This window comes from Rutilus rutilus, assembly GCF_951802725.1.
Source record: "Rutilus rutilus genome assembly, chromosome: 19".
Lineage (NCBI taxonomy): Eukaryota > Metazoa > Chordata > Actinopteri > Cypriniformes > Leuciscidae > Rutilus > Rutilus rutilus.
Window position 1 is genome coordinate 1,825,091 of NC_140232.1, and position 27,636 is coordinate 1,852,726.

General features: G+C 42.2%; 2 protein-coding genes across 2 annotated transcripts in view; both read right to left on the reverse strand.

The window, feature by feature from the left end:
* LOC311278748 (nuclear factor 7, ovary-like) overlaps positions 1–27,636 on the reverse strand; it is a 1,193,180-nt gene that overhangs the window by 967,417 nt on the left and 198,127 nt on the right. The gene's annotated exons all lie outside the window — the stretch shown is intronic.
* The window catches only part of mib2 (MIB E3 ubiquitin protein ligase 2), a 61,860-nt gene continuing 45,333 nt past the window's right edge, over positions 11,110–27,636 (reverse strand). Inside the window, exons 14-18 of the mRNA XM_084389714.1 lie at positions 26,717–26,941; positions 24,110–24,288; positions 23,609–23,793; positions 22,734–22,799; positions 11,110–17,341 (exon numbers count right to left, since the gene is read on the reverse strand). Of these exons, the coding sequence (XP_084245840.1) occupies positions 17,100–17,341; positions 22,734–22,799; positions 23,609–23,793; positions 24,110–24,288; positions 26,717–26,941 (897 nt within the window). The 3' untranslated portion in view covers positions 11,110–17,099. The remainder of the gene's footprint in view (positions 17,342–22,733; positions 22,800–23,608; positions 23,794–24,109; positions 24,289–26,716; positions 26,942–27,636) is intronic.

The following is a 27,636-nucleotide window of genomic DNA, read 5'->3' on the forward strand; positions in this document are numbered from 1 at the left end:
TTCAACTGGTTCTTGTAAATGTCTATTCATATGATGGTTTGTGTGTGTCATCTGAAAACAAAATACCATTTTAAGAAGAAATAACATTGTTTTGAATGAAGGTGCAGTCTGTAAGAAGGACAGCTAGTGGTGGAAATAGGTACTGCAGTCCAATTCAAAATATCAGAGATCGTGGTTTCTCCCGCCCCGCCTCCTCAGACTCGACGCTCACACGGGTCGCCAGTTTGAGACACTTCTTGTCCATATAAGTTCTTTGTCTCTCTTCAAAGACTTAATCAAACATGTTAGCAGAACTGTCTAAATCGGTTCACGAATCAGTTTGAATGATGTGTTCCCTCCACACACTGAATCTGAAGCGGTTTCACACTCGGAGTCGTAACAGGAAGATTTACAGTTTTTTCTGAATGCTCAAACCCTAACCGTGATTCTTATAGCACAATTTCTAAAACTATTAATACTTATAGCAAAACCACTCACTGAGTTTGCAAAACTAAAAGCACAAACACTGCTTTGCACTCAGTTTGCAATTTTGTAACACACTTTGCAAAACTGTAGGTACAATCCACTGCACAGCACTGTTTTTGCAGAACTGCAAACACAACTCACTGCTTTACACTCAATTTCCAAATGATCAACACACTCCTAGCAAAACTATACACATGTATGGCTATTATTTACACTATTTTGCCAACTGTCTGGCACACTGTCACATGTGAAAACTGTTTTAGATAATTAGTTCACTTTGCAATCAGCCTAAGCACTATAAATAAGCCACAGGTAAGCTGTCCGTGTGGAGTACAATGGAGGACACAGAGGTGAAGAAGTAGGAGAGAGAGGAGGAGGAAGAGGATGTGGAGGTGAAGAAGTAGGAGAGAGAGGAGGAGGAAGAGGAGGAGGAAGAGGACGTGTAGGTGAAGAAGTAGGAGAGAGAGGAGGAGGAAGAGGAGGAGGAAGAGGACGTGGAGGTGAAGAAGTAGGAGAGAGAGGAGGAGGAAGAGGAGGAGGAAGAGGACGTGGAGGTGAAGAAGTAGGAGAGAGAGGAGGAGGAAGAGGAGGAGGAAGAGGACGTGTAGGTGAAGAAGTAGGAGAGAGAGGAGGAGGAAGAGGAGGAGGAAGAGGACGTGGAGGTGAAGAAGTAGGAGAGAGAGGAGGAGGAAGAGGAGGAGGAAGAGGACGTGGAGGTGAAGAAGTAGGAGAGAGAGGAGGAGGAAGAGGAGGAGGAAGAGGACGTGGAGGTGAAGAAGTAGGAGAGAGAGGAGGAGGAAGAGGACGTGTAGGTGAAGAAGTAGGAGAGAGAGGAGGAGGAAGAGGACGTGTAGGTGAAGAAGTAGGAGAGAGAGGAGGAGGAAGAGGAGGAGGAAGAAGAGGAGGAGGTGAAGAAGTAGGAGAGGAGGAGGAGGAAGAGGAGGAGGAAGAAGACGCGGAGGTGAAGAAGTAGGAGAGAGAGGAGGAGGAGGAAGAGGAGGAGGAAGAGGACGCGGAGGTGAAGAAGTAGGAGAGAGAGGAGGAGGAAGAGGAGGAGGAAGAGGAGGAGGAAGAAGAGGAGGAGGTGAAGAAGTAGGAGAGGAGGAGGAGGAAGAGGAGGAGGAAGAAGACGCGGAGGTGAAGAAGTAGGAGAGAGAGGAGGAGGAAGAGGAGGAGGAAGAGGACGTGGAGGTGAAGAAGTAGGAGAGAGGAAGAGGAAGAGGAGGAGGAAGAAGACGCGGAGGTGAAGAAGTAGGAGAGGAGGAGGAAGAGGATGCGGAGGTGAAGAAGTAGGAGAGAGAGGAGGAGGAAGAGGATGCGGAGGTGAAGAAGAGAGAGGGAGAGGAGGAGGAAGAGGACGCGGAGGTGAAAAAGCGAGAGGGAGAGGAGGAGGAAGAGGACGCGGAGGTGAAGAAGAGGAGGAGGAAGAGGAGGTGAAGAAGTAGGAGAGAGAGGAGGAGGAAGAGGACGCGGAGGTGAAAAAGCAAGAGGGAGAGGACGACAAGGACAAGGAGATAAAGTTAGAGGAAGAGGACAAGGAGGAGCAAGAGGAGGACGAGGAGGGGGAAGAGGAAGGGTAAGCAGAGTAAGAAATAGAATTACTGATGACATCAGAGCTACAGAAGTGGACCACGGAATCAATGGGATGACCCTGAGGGAAGCTGGCCAACGGGTTCAGCCTAACTTGAGCCGCTACACTGTAGCAAGCATCATAAGGACATTTCGAAATGAGAATCGGTTAGTACAGTCACTTTGCACTAAGTTTTGTAGCACTGCCATACTCTAATGAGAATCACAACAATACCATACATGTAAAAATACTGAAATTGTTACTTAACAGAATTGCTGGACGTCCAGATGCCGGGGGCAGAGGAAGAATGTTCACTGCAGAACAAGAGACCTATATAGTCAATATGGTGATTGCAAATAATTCCATAAGGCTACGAGAAATACAGCAGCGCATAACTGAGGATGACACCACCTTCCAAAACATACATGATGTGAGCATTTCTGTATTATCTCATGTTCTTGCCCGCAACAGAATCCGAATGAAACAAATCTACAGAGTCCCTTTTGAAAGAAACAGTGAACGTGTAAAACAACTGCGATATGACTATGTGCAGGAAAGCTATAGTATCACTGGGACTGAATCTGGAAGTGCGTACTGTAGTGCTGTGCATGGGCCTGCTGTGCTGCATGTGTTTCGTCTTGTCCAGAGAGTGATGGAGCTAGAGGCAGATGCCATAGGTCATGAGCTGCTTGTTGTGGATGAGTCGGGTTTTAACCTCACTAAAACAAGGAGACGTGGCAGGAACATTATTGGACACCGTGCCATAATCAATGTCCCAGGACAACATGGTGGTAACATAACTATGTGTGCAGCTATAAGCCAAAATGGTGTTGTTCACCATCATGCAACCCTAGGCCCATATAACACTGCACACATTATTACATTCCTGGACACCTTACATGACATGCTCACTAATGTTCAGAGACCAGAGCAGACCAGATACGTCATCATATGGGACAATGCTAGTTTCCATAGGGCTGCTTTGGTCCGCAACTGGTTTACAGATCACCCACTCTTCACTGTACTCAACCTCCCCCATACTCTCCATTCTTGAATCCAATTGAAGAGTTCTTCTCTGCCTGGCGCTGGAAGGTCTATGACCGTCATCCCCATCAACGCATAGCCCTTTTACAGGCAATGGAGGAGGCATGTGGGGACATTGAGCAGGCATCATGTCAGGCCTGGATACGGCATTCCAGGAGATATTTTCCCCGGTGCCTTGGACTAGAGGACATTGCATGTGATGTAGACGAAATTTTGTGGCCGGACCCAGAGAGACGACACGATGTAGACTGATTTATTTTTATTTTTTTCTCAGTGAAATGACTATTTTGTGTTTTGACTTGAAAAAAAAACACACTTGTGTTTGTGATGTGTGTAAATAAACACCAATACTTGAAGTTTGGATCCCTGTATGTTTACAAAACTATGACAAAAGTATGACCTCAGACTGACATAGCCTACCTTGTGCACAGAGAAAGCAAAAGCCGGATGTGTTTTTTATTCATACCATCAGTGTGTAGTTGGCGCATTGTGTGCTTATTAATGTGATGGCTTGGGTTAACTGTTTGATACAAAAATACAATTTTTACAAAGGTTTGAAGAGTTAAGCAAGGTTTATTAGCTTTTGCAAGAGAACTGTTTTGCTGATTTGGTGAAAGGTTTTCTTATTTGTGTGTAGAGTTTTGCAAAAATAGTCAATAGTTACAAAAAATGAGCTTAAGCCATCAGAAAAAACTGTAAGAACATCAAGAGCGTTGGATGAAGTGAAGTCAAGTGAAAAGCAAATCTGCAAATGCATCATATTTTTGCCAGCGATGAAGATCTTTATTAGTTGAACATCTTCGTATGCTGTCTGTCTGTGAATGAATGATTCCACAGGACAGGGACGGACTGGGGCTAAAAAACAGCCCTGGACTTTCTCCCAAATAGGCCCATCATCCGGCCATTCGCCTCTAGCCGTGTGGGACAGACACCAGGATGTCCTGATAATAGGCTATGCCACAATACTGTAGCCTATCAGACAGGTATTCACAGCAAGTAACATCTCAAAACCAATGATGATAATTGGGGTTGTGTTTATTAATGAAGCCTCAGCCTTCAAATAAAAACAAAAAATGTACAATGCCATAAAATACAAATAACGAAATGTCACTGGCTACAGTAACCCAAATTACACAAACTTGTAATTCTAAAACATATAGGCTACTGTATACCAGGGATCTCCAACCTTTTTGTGTGCAAGGCCTACATCTAGAAGGAATTTTTATTTGTTATACTCCAATATTTATTATACATAACATGGTGAAGCTTTTTTACTTTTCACCATCATATGGGAAATAATAAAATATCTTGATATTCTGGTTCAGACTTAAAAGCGTTTAAAAAAAATCCTGAAAACTTATGAAAATGTATTTTTTTGTTTAGTTTTTTTAGTTTTTTTTAGTTGATTTTCTATAAACCTATTGTACGTGTTATCAAAAACAGTAGCCCAAACATTTAGTATAAATATAAATAAAAAAAAATAAAAAAAATAATAATAAACTGCCATAACTTCTAAACAAAAACATTACTGCATTACATTTAATATATTTATACATAACTGTATTAATATAACAGCATTTTTAATAGTTAATTCATAGGTTTTGGTGTGTAATGTCTTCTAACTGGTTTGTTCTCGGAACAATGTTTCGCCTGTTTTTTTTTTTTTTTTTTTTTTTTTTTTGCGTCAATATGTTGAGAATATCAGCGCTGTTTCATCTGGCTTTTTACAAGCTTAAATCACATAGTCATTTGTGGTTTATAATAGAGATAGAGAATTATGCGCTGAATTGAAGTGCTTCTCAGTGGATCGCGCAGCTCTGTGTAATAATGTTCGCGTGATCGAGATCAGCTTTGTCCGCGATCGCTGTTTTTTGGGCCGATCGAGCTGATAATGCGCTGCTCAGATCAAACAAGTTTTGTTCCGCTTTTTACGCGTTTGCCATTTGATGTTTCTCATACGCAACGCAAATGACAGCGTACAATCAAAGAGAGTTGGGTAATTTTGTAGAGGCAAAAGTTCAAATTGAAACGTTTAGTTGAAAAGGTCGCAAAATTATACCATTTATTCGAAGTCTGGAACCCCGACGGCAAGTTGGGGCTATTTATAGAATGTGTTTAGCGGGCAACTCACAGGCACCACGTTGGAGACCACTGCTATTCAAATATAATGTAAGCAAATTTAAAAGTGCAGCCTTATAAAATGTCAGTGGCTATAGGCCGACTCTTCTTCCTCAGTTGTTGTTTTTTACACGTAGCATAAGTGATCATATTAGTGCCCCTGCTGTTGGCTGTTAATACTGCTTTATTAGACTTTTTTTTTTTTTTGTGCCGACGGCCCTCGGTTGGACGGCCGTTCTGGACTTTTCCAGAACGCACAGATTGTCAATCCGTCCCTGCCACAGGACGATACATTCGATTTCATTTCACTCAGGTAATACGTTTTACAACCAAACAGGTTATTACGCCACGATAGCACTACTACAAAGTATGATGCTAGCAGTTTTTTGGACATATACCTTAATTTACACATTAAATAAGCTACCAATGTTCACAGTTTATGAATCGAACAGCCGCCATCCCGCGGTAGTTTGTGAGTATTGCGCAGTGGTGTGCGAACTCGTCTTAAAAAAAAAACCCAGAATGCCTTGCGCTTGCAGAAATATACATTTGATTACATTTTGGAGAACAGACGGAAGATGATCCGTCAATGTGCATTTGATCGTTGTTTGTGTTCAGATGTTCAGTAGCGTGAATGCGGTCATGAGCGCGAGCACATGTGAGTTTTAACGCTTTCTTCAATGGTTCCCTTTACATGCAAAACTCTGCAGATTCACTTTATTTCGACATTGTGTAATAATCCAAATGTAGTTGTATAAGTTACTATTATACAAACCAAAGGACAGGCAATGATTTATGTGATCTATTTATGTGATCTGTGAAGTAACTAACTAGCTTCACAAGTAGTTTTTTCATTGGATACTTTTTTATTACTCAAGTAATTATTAATATTATTACTAATATTTATATAAATACTTGTACTTGAGTACAGTTTTTGGATACACACCTATTTTTTTCCTCCACGTGCATTAATATTGTTAATGCACTGAACAGCATTAATATTGCATTAATATTATTAATATGCATTAATATTAATATGCATTAATATTGTTAATGCATAATTGTTAATGCAACAATTAATATTGTTTAATGCACAGCTAGTCGTGAATTATCTCTTAATTATGGCACTGCTGTTCAAGCTATATTGACACTGACAGCTGTGAAGCTGCTGATACTGTCATGTATCTTCAAATAATGACACGTCTGTAAAGACACACTTTAAACACTGATGGCCGGTTTCACAGTCTAAACACAGACTAATGCATGCTTGAGCCGGTTTAACTGAAAGAATGGCTTAAAGTCCCACTGTAGTCTATAACTGTATCTCTTAAAACTCATCTTTGATCCTCAAAATGACATATTCAAACGTTTTTTCCTTCATGTCTTAAAATATCTTGAATGTAACTCGACACCCTTGCCTCTTTTAATGCGGTTTATAAATATGCAAATGAGCCCCGCCTCCACGCCTCCACTCACTCACTCGCTCAGCTCAGAGATCCACTCGTTGACGATCACACGCTGATCTGACAGGTGTTATAATGAACACAGTGTTTAGGAGAGTGGCGTGGAACAGCAGGAACCAGACGATGGTGAGAGGATGACTAGTTGACTGATGATGATGATGGTTTAGCTGGTAAAGACTGAAGTGGATTCTCTGTGCAGGTGACGAGTGAACACGAAGACAGGACATCTGGATCAGGAAGATGAACAGAAGACTGGAAGCTGGACAAGACGAATCACAGGTAAGCTGATGGTGACTTCTTCTTCTTCTGGTGTTTAATGGCGGATTGGCAGACCAACATAAATGGTGCATTCCCACCACCTACTGAGGTGAGAGAAGAATATGCAGACCCCACTCTAACTTGAATCGTTCTTCCAAACAAAAACTTTAAATCCAGTTATACATTTTTCCCTCAATTCCCAAACTTTCCAATTTCATTTACAGCCCTTCTTTCCACAACATATCATAAGCCTTTTCAACATCGAAAAAGACTCCCACCAACATTTCTTTATTAATTTGAGCTTTTCGAATTTCCGCCTCCAAACTCAGAATTGAGTCCATCGTATTTCGCCCTTTTCTAAATCCGCTTTGACATGCTGACAGAATACTTTTACTCTCCATTTCATAAGTCAACCTATTCATAACCATCCGTTCCATAAGTTTACATAAATTGGATGTCAAAGCAAAGCTGATGGTGACGAGACCAGACAATGAGTGCAGGTGTAAGGAGTCAGTAATCTGGTGATTGTGAACGAGTGGTCTTGGTGATTTGGTGATGATTGGGGCTGTGACGGTAGGCTTGTTCGACTTGAACCGGCGCTGCACAGACCGATCGATTTATGAAATCAAAGTACCGCAAGACAGGCAACTAGGGATGGGTATCGTTAAGGTTTTAACGGTATTACTACTCTTATCGATACTCCTTATCGATCCGGTACTTTAACGGTATTCTTATCGATTCTTTTTGTTATATTAAAAAAAAAGAAAAAGAAAAATGTAGAACATAATTAATATTGCTTTATATTTTGAAATGTAAAATAAATATCTATAGCAAAAGAAAAAGCAATGCTTTAACAAAACAAATAAAACATGTCTGTTATGCAGAAGGGTGCAGGCTTTTGTGTTTTATATTCAGAAGACATAGGACACCAAAAACAAAGTACAAACACATGGTCAAACTAAAATAAAGTATACAATAAAACAAATATACAAATTATATACCCAGTGCTTTAATTTCAGTAATGTCTACTGACATTAGCCTACTGTTCAGGAGTAATATGGGCTAAAAAGACATCTAATAAAGCCAGATGTAAAATAATACTGCATAGTTTATCATAGAAAGATTAAAGCTTATAAAAGCCAAAATGATTCATTCAAGAGCTGTGACAGATTTCCTCTTTGCCTTTTGTTGTTTGATTCACATTAATGGAGCAATCATCAGCAGGATTATTAGACTGCTGCCTCTTTAAGACCAAACGCAGATCTAATCATTATTACGCATCATATTTTCTCCCAACTATTACTATACGTCCATTTAAGACATAAACTGTATTTAAGTGAATAAACTGTTTAAGTGAATCTCCAAGACGGCCATTTTGACATATTTGTGTGTATATTTGATCGTTTAGATGCGCACACGAAGCCCAAAATATACGTGCTTGTCTCGTTGCGGTGTGTTTCGGAGCGCGCGCCGCATTTGCAACAGCGTCTATTGCGTCCATTTTGGTACTTTTAATAGCCTTTTATTATCAAACGCGTCCCGCAGTTTAGCAGCAGTATAGACTATATTTTACAACAATCACCGATCGTGCAGATTCTGGCGTTAGGGAGAAATGACAGCGCACCGCTGTGAAGGGAAGGAAGTTGCAGAATGCGCTTTTAGTTTTTAATGGTTATACCTCAAATATCTTATTTTTTATAATCATTGGAAGCCAAAATCTAAAATAAAATTAGTTTAATATCAAAGATCTAAAGTGTAACCGTTTGAATGTTCTGTCCTCATCGTCACTCATTAAGCAGGGCTGTTGTGTTGTGCGAGCCGTGGCTCCGCGTGAAAGATCGCTCTCTCTCACACACACACACACACACACACACACACACACACACACACTCTCTCTCTTTAGCAAAAATGCATCACAGACAAATGGTTCAATATTATTATACAGGGTGGGCCATTTATATGGATACACCGTAATAACATGGGAATGGTTGGTGATATTAAAGTCCTGTTTGTGGCACATTAGTATATGTGAGGGGGCAAACTCAAGATGGGTGGTGACCATGGTGGCCATTTAGAAGTCGGCCATCTTGGATACAACTTTTGTTTTTTTTCAATAGGAAGAGGGCCATGTGACACATCAAACTTATTGGTAATGTCACAAGAAAAACAATGGTGTGCTTGGTTTCAACGTAACTTTATTCGTTCATGAGTTATTTACATGATGTGTCACATGGCCCTCTTCCTATTGAAAAAACAAAAGTTGTATCCAAGATGGCCGACTTCTAAATGGCCACCATGGTCACCACCCATCTTGAGGAGTTTGCCCCCTCACATATACTAATGTGCCACAAACAGGACTTTAATATCACCAACCATTCCCGTGTTATTACGGTGTATCCATATAAATGGCCCACCCGAGATTAAATTTGCAAGATAATAATTTCTTAATAGCAATAATAAATAGCACGTGTACTTTCTAAATTTCTCCAGTACCGACAGCAGAACCGGTAACGTCCGAGCTTATCGATCCAGCGGTCTTTCATAATTCAGCACCGGGGCCCGTTTAATACCGGGTTTCGGTACCCATCCCTACAGGCAAGAGTGACATCCCCCCCAACCCCGGTTGGACGGGTCGCGGGAGTGGGGGTGTTTCATTAATAATTTTATTATTAGTGCTTTTGTTGTTATTAATAATTGCTCAAATTCAAAGTATTTATTCTATTTCCGCATGTGTGTGAGAGAGAGAGAGAGAGAGAGAGTGATTGTGACTGGTGTTGTTTATTGTAAGTGTTTGTTGCCTTTTTGGACTTGTTGCCTTCCACCTGCACTGTCTCCTCCTCTAATGGGCCTTCCCTTTTCGCCACCTTCTCTGGGCCAGCATCCTCTAACCTGGCCTTTTTAGGGGACTTTCCTCTCAGGGCGAATGAGAGGATGCTTGATTGCATTTTACCGGACATCTTTGAAAGACAGATGCAATGATTAATGCATAATTGGCCAAGATATAATTCTAAAATATGGCATGATTTTAAAAGTGACCTATAACATCGACTATGCAATACACTTTCATTTATTTAGTGCTAAAAAAATTATAAAGCCTATTTGGAGAGAGATATTTTTATAATGTGACAGTATGACTAGGCCTAGACTACTTGTTCTGAGCAGGTGTTGTCAGTGAACAGGCTGTAAAACTGTAGGCTAAGTTACAGACACTCATGAAAAACTGATGCTAATTATCTGGATAACATTCTCTAACAGCAGTCAAGTTGTCACTGTTTGTGTCAAACAAGTTGTGAATTTGTTGTAACATTAAAACAGGAGATCATGACTTACTCTGTGCTCAAAGTGAACGAAACTTCGGAAGACGGCGCTGTAGCTGTAGCAGAATCAAGTGAACAATTCCAGGATATGCTTTTTTTTTTCATTGGTTGTTGCGTTAAATCTCACCTAGATACAATAGTGCTATTTTCTGATTGGCTATTGTGTAGCCCCTTTCTTTTTTTTGATTGGCTGATAAGTGGCAGTCTCGACTAAGAACTCCATGGGAGACGCGCTTGATTCCTGCCGAACCGTGAGAGCGGCGTGGCCAGAGACATTTTGGGCGCTGCCACTGTGGCATATTAAATATATTATAAATAGTTTTTTGGCGTGAGAAATACAATGTGTGGCAGGAGTGCGTGACAAAAGACCGAAATGAGTGACTGTCACGCTCAATGCGTGACACTTGAGATCCCAGGCAAGAGCAATTCAAAAGCATAAGAAGCCGTCTACTTTCTACTTTGATGCCATTCACCGATCGGCCTGTGCAGCGCCAGTTCAAGTCGAACAAGCCTGGTGTGGCTGACTCTGTGACAACAAGGTAGTTTGTGACGTCAGAAACACCAGCGATTTCAAAGCGTGTGTTTGAGACTGTCTTTGGTTCACTGCAGTTTTAAGGAGGAGATACTCAGCAATGGTGTCGACTTATGAACTTACACATGCTTTGTCTTAAAGCGTATTAAAAACACCACATAGACACATAAACTACATTAAAAGCTGGATTTTCACCACAGGGGGACTTTAAAATATGTCAGGGCCATTTTCTCTGCTTTTCTCCAAGCTTTTCAATGCTGAAACGAGAATTCATTCTCAACTTTATTCATCAGTGAGATCCTTAGACCACTACAGCTCCCAAAAAATGAAACCATAAATATATGCTTATAAAACAGTTCAATATTTACTTCAAAATATTTTTTACAGAGTAAAACTTGAAAAAAAGGAGACAAAAACAAAGAAAATAAATATAGGAAATGGACAGTAAGGCCAACATCGGAACTCCACATACTGAACTGTATAAACATTTTGTAACATTTTATTATTTTTGCTTAAATAATCTGACATACACTTTCCTTAAACTTAAACCATTTCTGTCATTCATTATCATGTTTTTATCCTTACCTGCTGACAACTCACATACGTTTTGTTCTTTTGAATTACATGTAGTATTATGTACAACACAAACATTATCATTACAAATGGACAGTTCTAGATGAATTCTATACTGTCAATATTCTACACGGAAAAGACGACGATGTCATTCTGAGAGTCAATTCTGAACTTGCTTTCTGGATTCTAAAATTTACCTTCACAATAAGTTTTGATTTTAATAAATCCAAGTGAAGTACAACATGCCATTTTCATCAGGATACTTTGTATATTATAATATCTAACATAAACAGGAATAATTTACGCAGTCACTTCGCAGTAGTATTGAACAGAAGTGATGCTGTATAAGGTGAGCTGTTAGCAGATAAGCTTCATAAAACTAGACTGTCCTTCTATTCTAAAAGCCGAGGCTGACTTCCATTGTCCTCTTAATCGAAAAAGCAACAGAACTACACAAAATTTCAATTTAAACAAATTATAAAATACAACTATAAGTTAAATAAAAACATCACAAAGGCTTGATCCGGACATGATGCTCCTCCGCACACGCTGACTCATTTTGGCACTAATTTCGCCATAGTATTTCTCAGGATCTGGCGTACAGCGAGACATTCAGATTTACATGTTAGCGTTGGCTGTCCCAAAAGCAGGACCTATTAAAAAAAAAAGCCCGTCACGGAATGACGTATACATTAAAATATAATAAATGCACACAGTAAGCCCTTCTGGAACAGAAACACACAACAGACATGAGACTCTATGAGGGGATGAACTGATGCTCGAGTGCTTACAGGTCGAATTCATGGTGGAAATATTTCAACTAACAATGGTAAAACACACACCCAGCTGCCATTCAGTTCTTACATCATAATAGCAGGTGAAATACAATAACTGTTACAGAAACAGTTCACTCAGAAATGACAGTTCATGTTTGCTCACCCTCATGCCTAAAAACGCACAGCTATTTCCATGCAACGATAGAGATTCCATTCCACTTTACAAAGCTTCAAAAATGTGAGTGTGTTGCTCATGGAAGATTGTTTCCTTTTCAGTCGGTCTCGTTTGACATGCGTAGACGTATTAGGATCACGCCAGGGAGCCTATCATCTTCGAGTGTTAACAGAACGAGCCAATGCACACTGGCGTACGAGATTTGCATTTTTTTTTGCATTTGCAAAAAAATCAATCAAATCATTTCGATCTGTTTATTCAGCTACAGCGCTAGCATGATGCCCAAAGGGATTTCCTGGAATGATGTGTGTTGTCTACTTCTGCGGCGGGGCATATGTGGTGTGTGTGTGTGTGTGTGTGTGAGACGCCCTCTGGTGTTCAGATGGAGCAGCATTTACTACTGAACTCAGAGCCGTACTTCACTGACAAGCTGCACATAAAATAATCGCAGTCTTTGCCAAATTGCGTGCGGTTTCATTTCGATTAATCGTGCAGCCCTAGTTGAAAGAGTTCAACGAGTGTTTGTGTCTCGACTGTTCTTTGGGAAAAAGCCTCTCCTCCAGTTTCGGTGTGACAGCGAGAGAACAGCGGTGGTCGCGAGCTACTTACAGATCTCAACTGCTGTCTTCACAGCGTTGTGTTGGTTGGTTGGTTAGAGTTAGAGGGCACCTTTACCGAGGTTACCGTTTTTCTAAACAGTGAGCGAGTGCTTCATGGCTGCACCATCCCCCGCCAGTGTGACGATGGGAACATGACGATCTCTGTGCTATGGTCGAGACTCCTATAACTCAAACGAGGAGGAGTCTCCTTACCTATGCCTCGATCTAGTGCCTCTTTGGCCAACCCCAAAAGAGGGCGAGTTCGACGACTAGCCAGGGTGATCTGAGGATCACAGTGAGGGCTTCCCTGCCCAGTACCCAATCCCTGTGGGCCCCTCACTCCTCTCACACACTGCAAGCCGTGGAGCTTCCAGTGAATTGCGCTGGCTCCTCTTATAACCAGCCAGTCCTTTCCTTCGGGGCTCCCCCTGCTGACCAGATGTCTATCGCAGCATCGGAGGGTGAGCTTGAGTCTGGAGATGAAGACTCCTTCAGAGAGAGTTGCGTTGCTCGAGCCTGATTCAGAATTGATGGCTATGCTTTCCCAGGCCGCCGAGAGTGTGGGGCTCGAGTGGACCCCTCCACCGTGTCCCGAACCCTCGAGGCTGGGTAATTGGGTATCTCGGGGCGGGCCGTACTGGTCCTCAGCGCGCAGCCCCAGTGCCTTTCTTTCCAGAAGTGCATGAGGAGGTCACAAGGACACCTTTTTCTGCTCAAAACAGAGTTCCCCCTCACTACCCTTGATGGTAGTTTGGCCCAAGGGTGCGTGAATAATCCTCCAGTTGAGTGGTCAGTCGCGATGCAAATGTATCCGGCGACTTCTACCTCCTGGAAGGGTGATCCGTGTCTCCCATCGTAGGCCTGTAAGATCTCATCCGCTCTCACGGGCAAGGCTTACAGAGCCTGTGGACAGGCTGCCTCCTCCCAGCATGCCATGGTGTTGCTGCAGGTCCATCAGGCCAAAGCACTCATGGACATGCACAAGTGTAGCCCTGACCGAGAGTTCATGGCTGAGCTCAGGTGCCTCAGCACCACAAGGTGCCTCACTGACAGATATCTGTAGAGCTGCGAGCTGGGAGACACCAAACATGTTCGCTAAGTTTTATAGCCTTCGTGTCGAGCCGGTATCCTCCAGTGTGCTCGCTTACATGCAACATTTCTGCTCCGGGTGAGTTCCCCGTTAGCCGAACTGTCGAGTTCCTCCACACCTCTCGGCAGGCCTAACACTAGTATGCATTGGTGGAACCTGTGCATGGCTGGGTCCCATATGTTGTGATCCCTACGGCGATCCCATGTGTGTATTCTTCCACGGTACGGCTCCCTGCAGTGAGCCTGTGTCTTTCCCTTGGCAGAGCCTGGGAAGCAAATGGTGCTTGCATTCACTTCCTATTTATACTCTCACTGCGGGGCGGAGCGTGAGATGTAAATCTTGCATGCCAATGTGCATTGGCTCGTTCTGTTAACGCTTGAAGATGATAGGCTCCCTGGCGTGATCCTAATACGTCGGTACGTCTACGGACGTCTCCGTTCTGCCACGGAATAAAAATTAAAAGAATAAAAATTTGAAACAAAACTTTTTATCTCACAATTCTGACTTTATAAATCCAAATGACGAAATATAAACTCACTTTTCTCGCAACTGCGAAATCTATATCTCGCAATTATTACTTTTTTTTTTTCTCTGAAATGTGATACAAACTCGCAATTGCGATTTATAAAGTCTGAATTACGAGATATAAAATGTGCAATTCTGACTTTTCTCGCAATTGGGAGTTAAAATTGTTAGAATTATAAGTTATACAATCCACAATTGTGAGAAAAGTCAGAATTGCGAGATATACAGTTGCGGTTTGCGAGAAAATAATTGTATGGAAGCTTTATTTATTCTGTGGCGTAAACAAGCTTCCATATAATAGAGAGATTATATCTTGCAAATTGGAAATTTCTCACATTTCAGAGAAAAAAGTAATAATCGCGAGATAAAATGTCGCAATTACTTTTTTTATTTCTGTATTCCTGGTGGAAACAAGCTTCCATAGTTTCTCACACATGACCCACATGACCTTGGATTACTTGGGAGTAAAAGCATGGACTATTTTTGACTTTATGGTTCTTTTTTGAAGCTCGACTGACATCAGAGCTACAGTGTATGACGACTCTTTAAAACAAAACAAAAAAACAATCTAGCCTACTTTGTATTCCATGGAAAAACAAAAGATGTGAGGATGAGGAAATAATGACAGCAGTGATGAACGTTCTCTTTAAATCCTAGGAGTTTCCAATTCACTGTGATGCTCAAAACAAGTGATTTCAATCCCAGAACACATTTAGGCAAAGCATTACAGTGGGAGATCTGGTTTATGAGGCTAATAAATACTTCATATAATGTCATGCAATGCCAGTGGATAAGGCCGAACGTTTGTAAAGTTTACAGAGGGAGGCGTCTTGCACTCTGAGTCGAACGGACTTGCATGAACCTGAGAAAATGAAACCACTGCTAGTATTGTGAAGCATTCAGCACCTCTGCTGACACAGTTTAATCTACTTTTATCGGCCTTGAACGCCTTTTCAGTCACACAGACACAGAGCCATAATCACACACGGGTAGAAATTACAGGTCGTCTGTACTTATAACACTACAAATGTCCTCTGTGACACAACATATGATGTAGATAATATGCTCACCAGCATGCAGTATGTATATCTTTGCTCGAGTAAATCCTAGATCGGGTACGGTACAGGCATCTGTACAACACGGCTCTCCGACACAACGGCACAAACACGGCGTTCTCAGGGACTGATGAGTGCTGGATCAGATCTGGCCATATTTCACCCCAGAATCACATGTTTCAAGGAGAATTATATTCATTGTAAATGCAATAATGTTTCGGTAACACTTTACTATAAGGTTCATTAGTTAACATTAGTTAACTACCCAAGTTAACAGGAACTAAGAATTAACAAAACTTCTAAAGCATTTATTGATCTTAGTTAATATTAATTTCAACATTTACTAATACATTATTAAAATCAAAGGTTGTATTGGTTAACATTAGTTAATGCACTGTGAACTAACATGAATAAACAATGAACAGTTGTATTTGTATTAACTAGCATTAACAAAGATTAACTAACACAGTAACAAATGTATTGCTCATTGTTAGTTCATGTTGCTTAATGCACTAACTAATGTTAACTAATGAACCTTATTGTAAAGTGTTACCAATGTTTCATTTAGATGATGGCACGTATGCATAAACACTTAAAGTAATGAGAATTGATGATGAAAACGTAACAAAAAATAAAATAAGGCGAAATATCTTTAATATTCTTCGGATTTTAGAGTAAAATATGGCCCAGGTATTGCGTGTCAGCTCACAGAACGTTGCATGCTGGGTATGTGGAGAATATCAGGTGATCTCCCATGAGCCAGTGAACTTCTCTTCACTCCATAATACTGTAGTTAGAGATGTTTAGCCAGTCGGAGCAGCAGACGTCCTCATGCTACTCGGAAACACAAGGTCCGAATTCTCCAGAATGGAATTTCACACGACCATGGATGATTTTCAGTCGCATCCTAAATGATGGCGTATATCGCAACTACGAATTTATATCTCACAATTATTACTTTTTTCTTAGAAATGTGAGATACAAACTCGCAATAGCGATTTATTAAAGTCCGAATTGTGAGATATAAAATTTGCAATTCTGACTTTTCTCGCAATTGGGAGTTAAAATTGTTATAATTATAATCAGTTATACAATTCACAATTGCGAGAAAAGTCAGGATTGCGAGTTTGTTTCTCATTTTTCAGAGAAAAAAGTAATAATTGCGAGATATAAATTTGCGGTTGCGAGAAAAGTCAGAATTGTATGGAAGCCTGTTTCCGCCACAGGATAAAAAAGGTAACTTTGTATCTCGCAATTCTGACTTTATATCTTGCAATTCTGACTATATCACGCAATTGTGAGAAAAAAAAGTCAGAATTGCGACTTTATATCACGCAATTCTGACTTTAAATATCTCGCTTCACTCTTCGCTCCATAATACTGTAGTTACAGATGTTTTGCCAGTCGGAGCAGCAGACGTCCTCATGCTACTCGGAAACACAAGGTCCAAATCCTCCAGAATGGATTCTCACGCATCCATGGCTGATTTTGAATCAACTCCTCGGGGACAGATGAAGCTCAGGTCAGACGAAGCCCGGGTCAGACGAAGAGCTGAATGCGCTCGCGGATGGTCTGCCGGCAGATGGGGCAGGTCTTGAGCGCTGCGCTGCAGTCGATGCAGGAGGCGTGCCCGCACTGGAACACCAGCTTGATGTGGTTGTCGATGCAGATGGGGCAGGTGATGCGCTCCTCCATCTGCCGGTACCGAGACTGAAGCTGCTCCAGCAGGTTGTGTTGCTCTGAGTTCTCTGAGCTCGGGCTGCACTCCACCTCCGTCTGGTCTGAGAGAGGGAAGAGGGAAGAGCAGGAGTTAGTCAGGAAAGAGATAAAACTGTTTCCTTGCAGGACGTAAAAGAACATAATCTAGAGTCTTTAAATACTGCTACTGTAAAGCTATTTCCCTAAAGCCCCCCTGTGGTGAGAATCCAGCTTTTAAATGTTGTTTATGGGTACGCTTACATGGCATGGCAACGATATGCTTAAAATGGAGAAGTTGCCTTGCATCGGAACGACGTCTGAATGAAACTAATCCAATCGTGATTGGTGCTGCGTCATACACGGAAGCTACAAGAGGATGCCGGCCCACAACAGAGTTAGCTATTTGTTCTTCAGCAAGCGCTCTGTGTACAACTGTCTGTCCTATTTGGTGTTGTTTGTCCTGTAGGAACTTGAATTGTTACCATAAACACAGCTGAAAATGTGTGTCTTCCTGCCCACGTTAAACTTCGGGAGGTGACACACGCAATACTGTTTGGAAACGAGGCATGTACAGTCAACTCTTGAGGGTGCTGGCTGTGTTCATTGAGAAATATCTCGAAGAGTACAGCAAAAAAGAAAAGAAAAGACGTGCGCTTTCGGGTGTTTCAGCTTCACGCCTATTGACTTTCTTCTCGAGGGAAGAAAGGTGATAAGTATTATGAACCGCTCGTATCTTTCGGTACAGAGGCAATGTGTAGATTACGAGACCGGTTAAATAAATTAATAATATTATCTGGCTTGAGAAGTTAGACATTTTAATTCAGCCTATCATTCAGACTTTGTTTCACTTGTCTGGTGTTTATGGCTGCATTTAATTCTGAGGAATTAAAAAGGTGAAATAATCATCTAACTAAGCTGGGAGCGGAGCATGCATGGGCAGTTCTCGAGGGGGCTGCCTGAGCTCCTAGTTTAAGCAGCAGCGAATGAGTGGTTGCAGCGTGTCCGCACATCGAGAATCGTTTTCGACTAAACCCTGCCGGAGAGCCGCTTCAGGGGATCGAGAACGAATCTCGAATAATACCCGAAATCAGCCTTGAGAGGTTCCCTTGGTAGAATATTTCAAAGCATGGCAAAACCAAGCGGCAACATTCTAATCTGAAAAATGAAGCCTACCCGGAAGTGCGAAAAACTGCAATACATCGAAAATCCGCTAGAGGGAGGTCCCAAAAGGGAGCAAATGTCCATAGACCACCATGTTAAAATGTCCGTTTTCACAGCATAAATTCATGTTTTTACTGGTTGGTCCCATGGACTTTTATTGTATTTTTCGATAGGTTCCGAGGGCCTGACAACTGTGAGGGGGGTGAATTTTTTTCTAACTCGTTAGTTTAGATCGTATTTAGATATAAAATGTATGACAAATAAGGGCGTGGTTAACTTTGATTGACAGCTTGATTGACACCTGATAACGAGCATAGGCTCGTTCCAAGGAGAATGACAACATAAGAAGCGCCATTTTTGAACACAGTTGAAATATAATACTACTGTTTTTGAATCATGAAATGTAGTTTTAAGAGTTTTTCAGGCGAGAATGTAGTTGTTTAAAGCTCAAATCTGTGGTTTATTTATAAAGATTTATGAAAATTTTATCCAGGTTGTGAGATCCAGCGATGACCGGGCGCTCGGCGCTCATGTACCCTGCCTGGTACAGCTTTTCCTCGGCTAGTCGTTCTGACGTTTGCCGTTGACTCTGGCGTCTCTGTAGTGGTTAAACATAAGATATAATTCGTGTTGTGTAGATCTAACGGGTGATTTTTGGTCTCGTGAATCTATCATTTGTTCCCTGGCCAATCGTTTTGGCTGAGGGGAAGTTTCATAACTTTATAAGTTATTTAACTTTACCGTTGTATGGTTAGAGAGCGCTGACTTTGTATGTTTGACTGAATTGTTTGCTTTATTTGTAAAGCTTCTTGTACCTTTTACTTATACTTTTATAATAGCTAATATTGATAAAACTGAAGTTTAACAAAAAGAGACTGGGTTGAGTTTTGTCATTTTAAATTTTAATACAACGAAGATGATCTATATGTTGTTTACTGCAACATCTGTTGTTTAGTACAAATGCACATATTGCCTGGACCATATTAAAATGTTTAATATTTTTATATTATATTTAATTTAAAACGAAAAGAGGCAGGTTTGTGTTTTATATTTCTTTGTTTATAAATAGGCAAATATGCAGTGAATATAATCAATACGCGTTGCCTGAACCACATTTGTGTGGCTATAATGTTTAAGATTTCTTTAAATGAAAACGAAGAGAGTTAGTATGGTGTTTTATAACATATTTAGTTGCCTAAAATAAGAGATAACCGGAGTAGCAGAGCGAGCTGAGTGACGCGCGCTGCGTCCTTTACCCATATATGGATTGGCCAGAAGGTGGGCGGGGTTAGGATTTCCCAAGATTTTCCAAGATGGCGCTGCCCATACCCCCCATAAACGGCTTCAAAACCGTTCTTCAGAAAGTCTATGGGTGACGTCACAGACGCTTTGTCCATATTTTTTACAGTCTATGGGCAAAACCTGCCGAATATTTCTCCTTGGGTCATGCGTAACATTCAGAAGGGGTACAGACTTCAGTTCGATTTCCGCCCACAGAATTTCAGCAGGGGGGTTTGGACTACAGTCAACCCAGAGCAGGGTCGGGTATTGGAACAGGAAGTAAAATCCCCGCTGATAAAAGAGGCCATAGAATGTGTTCCTCCGCCGGATAGGGAGTCCGGGTTTTACAGCCGCTACTTCATAGTTCCCAAGAAGGATGGGGGGTCTAGATCTAAGGCACTTGAATCGGTCTCTGAGGAGGTTCAGGTTTTCTATTCCCATCATCGTGAGTCAAATCTAATCCGAGAATTAGTTTCTCATGATAGATCTGAAGGACGCATACTTCCACATATTCATCCTTCCATCTCACAGGAAGTTCCTGAGGTTCGCTTTCGGGGGCGAAGCGTTCCAATATCGGGTTCTTCCATTTAGCCTAGCTCTCTCCCCTCACACGTTTACCAAATACATGGATGCAGCTTTAGCGCCGCTGAGGAGTTTCCTGCCAGACCTCAAGGGTTACCACACCCTTGTGAGATCAGACAGTGGTGTCCTATATAAATCATCAGGGGGGTCTGAGATCTCGCCCTCTATCCAGACTGGAGCATCAGATCCTCCTGTGGTCCCAGGGGAGACTGTTGTCTCTCAGAGTAATGTATGTACCAGGGGACCGGAATCGATCTGTTGAGGCAGGGGACTAGTAGCACTACTAGTAGCCCTGTTGTGGCCGGCCCGAGTATGGTTCTCAGACATAATATCGCTTCTGGACGGCCCTCCATGGGAGATGCCCATCAGGAGGGGCCTGCTTTTGCAGGCAGAGGGCTCAATATTTCACCCTCGGCCAGAGCTGTGGAAACTGTGGGTCTGGCCCCTGAGGAGGCACAGAACTGAGAGGCTGGCCTGTCTGCAGGAGTAGTCAAGACCATACTCAGTTCTAGAGCTCCCTCCACAAGGAAACTGTACGGTGTGAAATGGAAATGTGTTTCCACTTGGTGTAGAGAGCGTGAGGTGGACCCAGTTAACTGCCCGGTGGCTTCAGTGCTGGAGTTCCTCCAAGATCGCTTCTCTGCTGGTCTTACCCCATCCACACTCAAGGTGTACGTGGCTGCCATTGCGGCTTTCCACGCTCCTCTGGGTGATGGGCCTCTGGGGAGACATCAGCTGGTCGTATGGTTCCTCCGTGGGGCCTGGAGGATGAGACCTGCGACTCGGACCAGAGTTCCCACATGGGACCTGTCGGTGGTTCTCGAAGGGCTGGTCGAGGCCCCCTTCGAACCTTTAGTGTCGGCTGAGGCCAAGAACCTTTCTCTCAAGGTAGCCTTTCTATTAGTCATCACTTCTCTAAAAAGAGAAGGAGATCTTCAGGCCGTCTCTATATCTCCTGAGTGCCTGGAGTTTGCTCCCGGGGGAATTAAGGCTATCTTGCATCCCAGGCTATGTGCCTATGGTGCCTTCTAACACGGCACATACAATGGTTCTGCAGGCTTTTCATCCTCAACCTCACATGATGGCGGAAGATGAGACTCTATTTTTTCTGCCCTGTCAGAGCTCTCAAGATTTATGTCCAGAGATCCTCTCATTGGCAGAAGTCAGACCAGTTGCTGGTGTGTTTCGGATCTCCCAAGATGGAGCTCTATGCTTCTAAACAGACCATCAGCAACTGGATAGTTCAGGCTATTTCCCTGGCCTATCAGGTACGCAGTTTGCCTTCACCTTTGGCAGTGAGGGCTCACTCAATCAGAGGCATGGCGTCCTCTAGAGCCCTCCTTTCAGGGGTACCTATTCATAAGATATGTGAAGCGGCTGGCTGGGCCACTCCACAGACATTCGCAAGGTTTTATAGCCTGGACATTCCTTCTACGCCAGGCGCACTAGTGCTCTCGTCCTAAGTGTGCCTATGACAGCTTCACACTGGGACAGGCAGGGTTCGTTGTGGCATAGTGGGTATTCATTCCCTAAAGTGTCGTTCCGACGCAGTGCAAGTTCCCTCGAAAGGGAGCGTCTCGGGTTACGTCTGTAACCCTTGTTCCCTGAGAAGGGAACGAGACACAGCGTCCCTTCGCCACACCTTCCCCTGCCTGGGAGCGACTTGCTTCATCACTGAAAGCTAACTCTGTTGTGTGCCGCCGTCCCTTTATAGCTTCCGTGTATGACAACACACGTTACGTCATGACGCAGCACCAATCAGGACTGGATTAGTTTAATTCATACTTCATTACGCTTAGAGATTTCCCATAGTGTTGTTCTGACGCAGTGTCTCGTTCCCTTCTCAGGGAACAAGGGTTACAGTGGTAACCTGAGACATTTTCCGTGATCGTCAACGAGTGGATCTCTGAGCTGCTATGAGTGAGTGGAGGCGGGGCTCATTTGCATATTCATAGACGAATACTAAATGAGGCAGCGGTGTCGAGTTCCATTCAAGCTCTTTTAAGCCATGAAGATTTTTTTTCAAGAAAAAAAATGCTTAAATATGTCATTTTGGTGATCAAAGATGAGTTTTAAAGGATAAAATGATCGACTACAGGGGGACTTTAAATTTTGTCTACTGCCAAAAGAACTATTGATGTTTCAGAGAATTTTGGTCATTCAAATAAAAAGTCCCTGCAGGCTGTGATGTGGTAACATGTGTTATCTATCAAACATCACTCATCCTTATTCTTTGCCAAATTAGATCAATTAAGAGCTGAGTGTGTGTGTATTTAACACAGCAGCTGATCAAAACACGGCTGCTCAAAAGGACATTATTAACTGCTAATGTTATTTATTTCTAATGTTTACCATTTGGAAGAGAGGCCACAGATGGAATGCAAATGTACTGAAAAACATTTCAAATCTTAGCATAAAATATCATCATCATTGAAATGTAAAAGCACTTACCCTGTCTGATTTTCTTTGTTATTGTCACCTGGCAGCGGATGCACTTCTTCATTCTGTGAGCACATTCTGAGGAGACACGACCCGACGGAAGTTTGCATAAATATGTGGGATTCTTAACAGCAACTGTGAGTGAGTGTGTGAGTGAGTGAGTGAGTGAGTGAGTGAGTGAGTGAGTGAGTGAGTGAGTGAGTGAGTGAGTGAGTGAGTGAGTGAGTGTGTGTGTACTTGTACAACTATCTTTGAGGACCAGTTTGAGTTTTAGAGCATTGGAGTGAGGACATTTTGGCTTGTCCTCACTTTCTGAGAGCCTTTAAAGGCCTGTTTGAGGGTCAAGACTTGGTTTTAGGGATACGGTTATAATGAGGTTAAGGGTCGGTTTAGGGTCAGGGGTCGGGTTAGGCACTTAGTTGTGATGGGTAAGGTTAGGGTAAGCGGCTAGAGATTGCATTGTGTCAATGAATGTCCTCATAAAGATAGAGGTACAAGAATGTGTGTGTGTGTGAGTGAGTGAGTGAGTGAGTGAGTGAGTGAGTGTGTGTGTGTGTGAATGAGTGTGTGAGTGTGTGTGAGAGAGTGATTGTGTGAGTGAGTGAGTGAGTGAGTGAGTGAGTGAGTGAGTGAGTGAGTGATTGATTGATTGATTGATTGATTGATTGATTGATTGATTGATTGATTGATTGATTGATTGATTGATTGATTGATTGATTGATTGATTGATTGATTGATTGATTGATTGATTGTGTGTGTGTGTGTGAGTGAGTGAGTGAGTGAGTGAGTGAGTGAGTGAGTGAGTGAGTGAGTGAGTGATTGATTGATTGATTGTGTGTGTGTGTGTGTGTGTGTGTGTGTGTGTGTGTGTGTGTGTATAAACTCACCCTCACACGCGACGCTGTGTTGGCAGGGAGAGAACAGCACTAGCAGCGCGAGCTCAGAGCAGATCAGGCACTCGCTGGGACCCGTCACACTCGGCACCGCCAGGTTTGTCATGGTGTTGGGCGTAGTGTGAACCCGCCGGAGACTGGCACTGCTGGTGCCAGTGCCACACGTGACGGCCTGCAGTCTGAACACACACACACACACACATCACGTCAAAATCACATAGATCCCTCAGTTATTAAACACCACACACTGACACACACACAGTGTTGGAACGGTGTCGTGTAAGCGCCCCCTAAGTTAATAACTAATGATCTTTACAACAGAAGTGAATCAATCAAAACTAACTTTATCTGGACAATAACTTTATTCTAGAGCTGCTGTAAAGCCTAAACAATCTCTGTTACTGTAATTTCCTATTATCACTGTAAAGCTGCTTTGAAACCATCTATATTGTTAAAAGCACTATATAAATGAAGGTGACTTGACTTGACACACACCTGTGTTTCTCTGCAAAGCTCCTGATGAGAGTTTGTACGCTGGTGTCCGTCACCAGGTCCAGTGGGCTTTTCCCTTTATGATTGGCATAATTAATATCGGCTCCCTCCTGTGCCAAGAAGCAAGCGATGGCATGACCGACGTTCAGCTCCATGTTTCCCATCAGCCCTGAGCTACACAACTACAGGCACAGAGCAGAGGAGTAAACACACTGTATATACACACACACACACACACTGGAAACAGGCTGCTCTGGTGTGTGGAGCATCAAAGGTTTCTCTTTACAACCTGTTTTTACAGTGTTGAGATTTGCAGCCAATCACAGACATGCACGTGAAGGCGTGTAAGTCAGTCAGAATCTGAGTTTGTTTGTGCCATTCATAATTAGAATAAATGTTTATTTTTCATGCAGCTGAGTGCAAAGTTTCAGGAGTGACAAATGTATTAATATGCGGGATTGAATTTGAAATTGCGTTGTTTGACAACAGACGGGGAAAAAAATGTAAGTCTTGCAGTTTAAGTGCAATAGAACCTGCCATTAGTTCTGTTTCCTGTCATGTGTTTCTTTGTGTCTTTTTTTACTAACTTGCCATTTTGATTTTTTTTATGCAATGTTTTCTTAACTGAACAATATTTGAAGACTACATGCTGTTTTAATGTATTATTTTAATGTATTATATTAATGCTTACTTGGTCAGCTTCGGCTGTATAAATTGTGCTATATAAATAAAACTTTGACTTGACTTGACTTGACTTTGACTATTTACTTATCATTAATAGCATTAAAAACTAGAATGTAAATTTCCTGAAGAAAATGTGAGTGGGTGCTTGCTAGGGTAAGGTAAGACAATTTTTAGCAATATGCTAACACAATTAGCATCATGCTAGCATGATACTAGCATGTTTTTACCACGTTGCTAGCATGGTTTACCATGATTTACCATAGTTTACCATGATTTACTATAGTATACCATGATTTACCATGTTCTAGTATGATTTACCATGATTCAAGCATGATTTACCATGATTTACCATAGTTTACCATGATTTACCACAATTTACCATAGTTTACCACTATAGTATACCATGATTTACCATGTTCTAGTATGATTTACTATGATTCTAGCATTACTTACAATAGTTTACCATGATTTACCACGTTGTAGTATGATTTACCATAATTCTAGCATGATTTACCATAGTTTACCATGATTTAGTCAAAAGAGCCAAGCCCCATCTCTATACGATGTTTTGCAGAGATATACATCTTGCTAAACGGTTGCTAGGGTACTCTGTTTGGTTGCTATGGAGTTGCTTTGGCAGCTGCCAATGATGAAACTCCAAAGGCTTCTTGTCACTATGAATGATATAAACCAACTCCCATTCCTCTGTGACATTCAGAATGGAAGATATCCCTCTTTGGATTTTGGTTGCTAAGGTGCTCGACGATGGTTGCTAGGGCGTGGCCAGAAAGTGTTGAGGTGATTCGTGATTGGCTGTTTGCTGCCCCGAGTCAAACGAGACCACCCTTGTGTTTCTATGACACTTCTATCCGGAGATATCCCTTTGATCTCTTTCAATGGAAGTCTATGGAACTTGTTGCTAAGGTGCTCTAAATGGTTGCTAGGGCGTGGCTTGACAGCTTCACAATGATCCTGAGAGACTGTTTGGTCGTCTGAGTAAAATGAGCCCTCCCTCTCGTCTCTATGACACTGTGATCCAGAGTTATGTTTAATACAAAATCCCTATGCAATTTACCATAGTAGGAAAAACACATGCATTTCATGGGCCGTCCTACTCCATAGTAAGTCAATGGGAAATTTTGGGCAGCTCCTGCCCCCCAGGGGTGCAACTTTTACCCCATTGTGAGGTATGTTCTTACAGAGCCTGTCAGCCTCTTCAAATGTCGCAAATCACACGTTTCTGCGAAATCCTCGCTCTGAGCTATGACTCGTCAAAGTTTGTCACATTGTTAAGTCTATGGGATTTTTCGGCTGCTTTTTCGCCCCTGGGGCGCACACCGCCCCCCCGATCGCTTATAAAAGTCATAGCACACCATTCCCGAATAATCTGCACGATTTGATGCCTCATTTGTGGGTCTGTGACAAAAACTGCGGGAGTAGTAGCACGTCAAACTTTTGGCGAATAATAAAGAAGAAAATAATAAGTATGAGCAATAACAATAGTGAGTGCCTTGCCTTTGGCAAGCACCCACTAATTAACTAATTTAATTTATTTTATATATTTTCAAATAGTTGAATAAAAAAAATAATGAAACAACACTGTGTCCTAACCAGATGCGATGTGATAAGATGCCAAGGACAAGCAGTTTGTCTGTCCACACACGAGACGTAACCAAATCAATCAACAATCAAAGCCAATCAGAAGAGCGTGTGGGCAGAGCCTCTGCAGGCGCACTGCACTCGCAAACAAATCAATCAAATCTCACAGCCAGTCAGAAGAGTGTGTGGGCGGAGCCTCTGCAGGCGCACTACAATATAAAAAACGCTGTCTCCGTGTAGATGGAAGGCCAAAACAGAGAAAAAGATGCGTTTTCAAACGAAACCGTGTTTAGCGTGTCCGAGGTCCCTGTGAGCGGCTCATCTTACCCTGCTGTACAGCGCGGCTCCCTCTCCCTCTGCACTGCTCATGACTGTGCTCAGCTGCTGTCGGCTCAGAGCCGTGTGCATCGCCGTGTCCCCGTCCTCGTCCTCCGCGTTCACGTCTGCGCCCTCCGTCACCAGCAGAGCCACCAGGGCCATGTGACCCTGAGTCACGCACAACTGCAGCGCCGTCTGGTTACGGTTGTTGCGGATGTTGATGTCACAGCGACCCTTCAAAACAAAAGAGTCACAGATACACCGCCGGTCAATCAATCGGTTTCTCTCATAATCAGGGTTTTTATGATGCACTTTTATGATGGATAGATGCACTTTTATGATGGATAGATGCACTTTTATGATGGACAGATGCACTTTTATGAAGGATAGATGCACTTTTATGATGGATAGATGCACTTTTATGATGGACAGATGCACTTTTATGATGGACAGATGCACTTTTATGAAGGATAGATGCACTTTTATGATGGATAGATGCACTTTTATGAAGGATAGATGCACTTTTATGATGGATAGATGCACTTTTATGATGGACAGATGCACTTTTATGAAGGATAGATGCACTTTTATGAAGGATAGATGCACTTTTATGATGGATAGATGCACTTTTATGAAGGATAGATGCACTTTTATGAAGGATAGATGCACTTTTATGATGGATAGATGCACTTTTATGAAGGATAGATGCACTTTAGGATAGATGCACTTTTATGGACTTCAAAACAGAAACGGCAATCCACTGCCATTATAAAGCTTGGAAGAGCCAGGATATTTTTTAACATAACTCTGATTGTATTCGTCTGAAAGAAGAAAGTCATATACACCTATGATGACTTGAGGGAGTAAATCATGGGCTAACTAACTATAGTTTTGGGTGAACTATCCCTTTAAATTTGGGAATAAGGAAC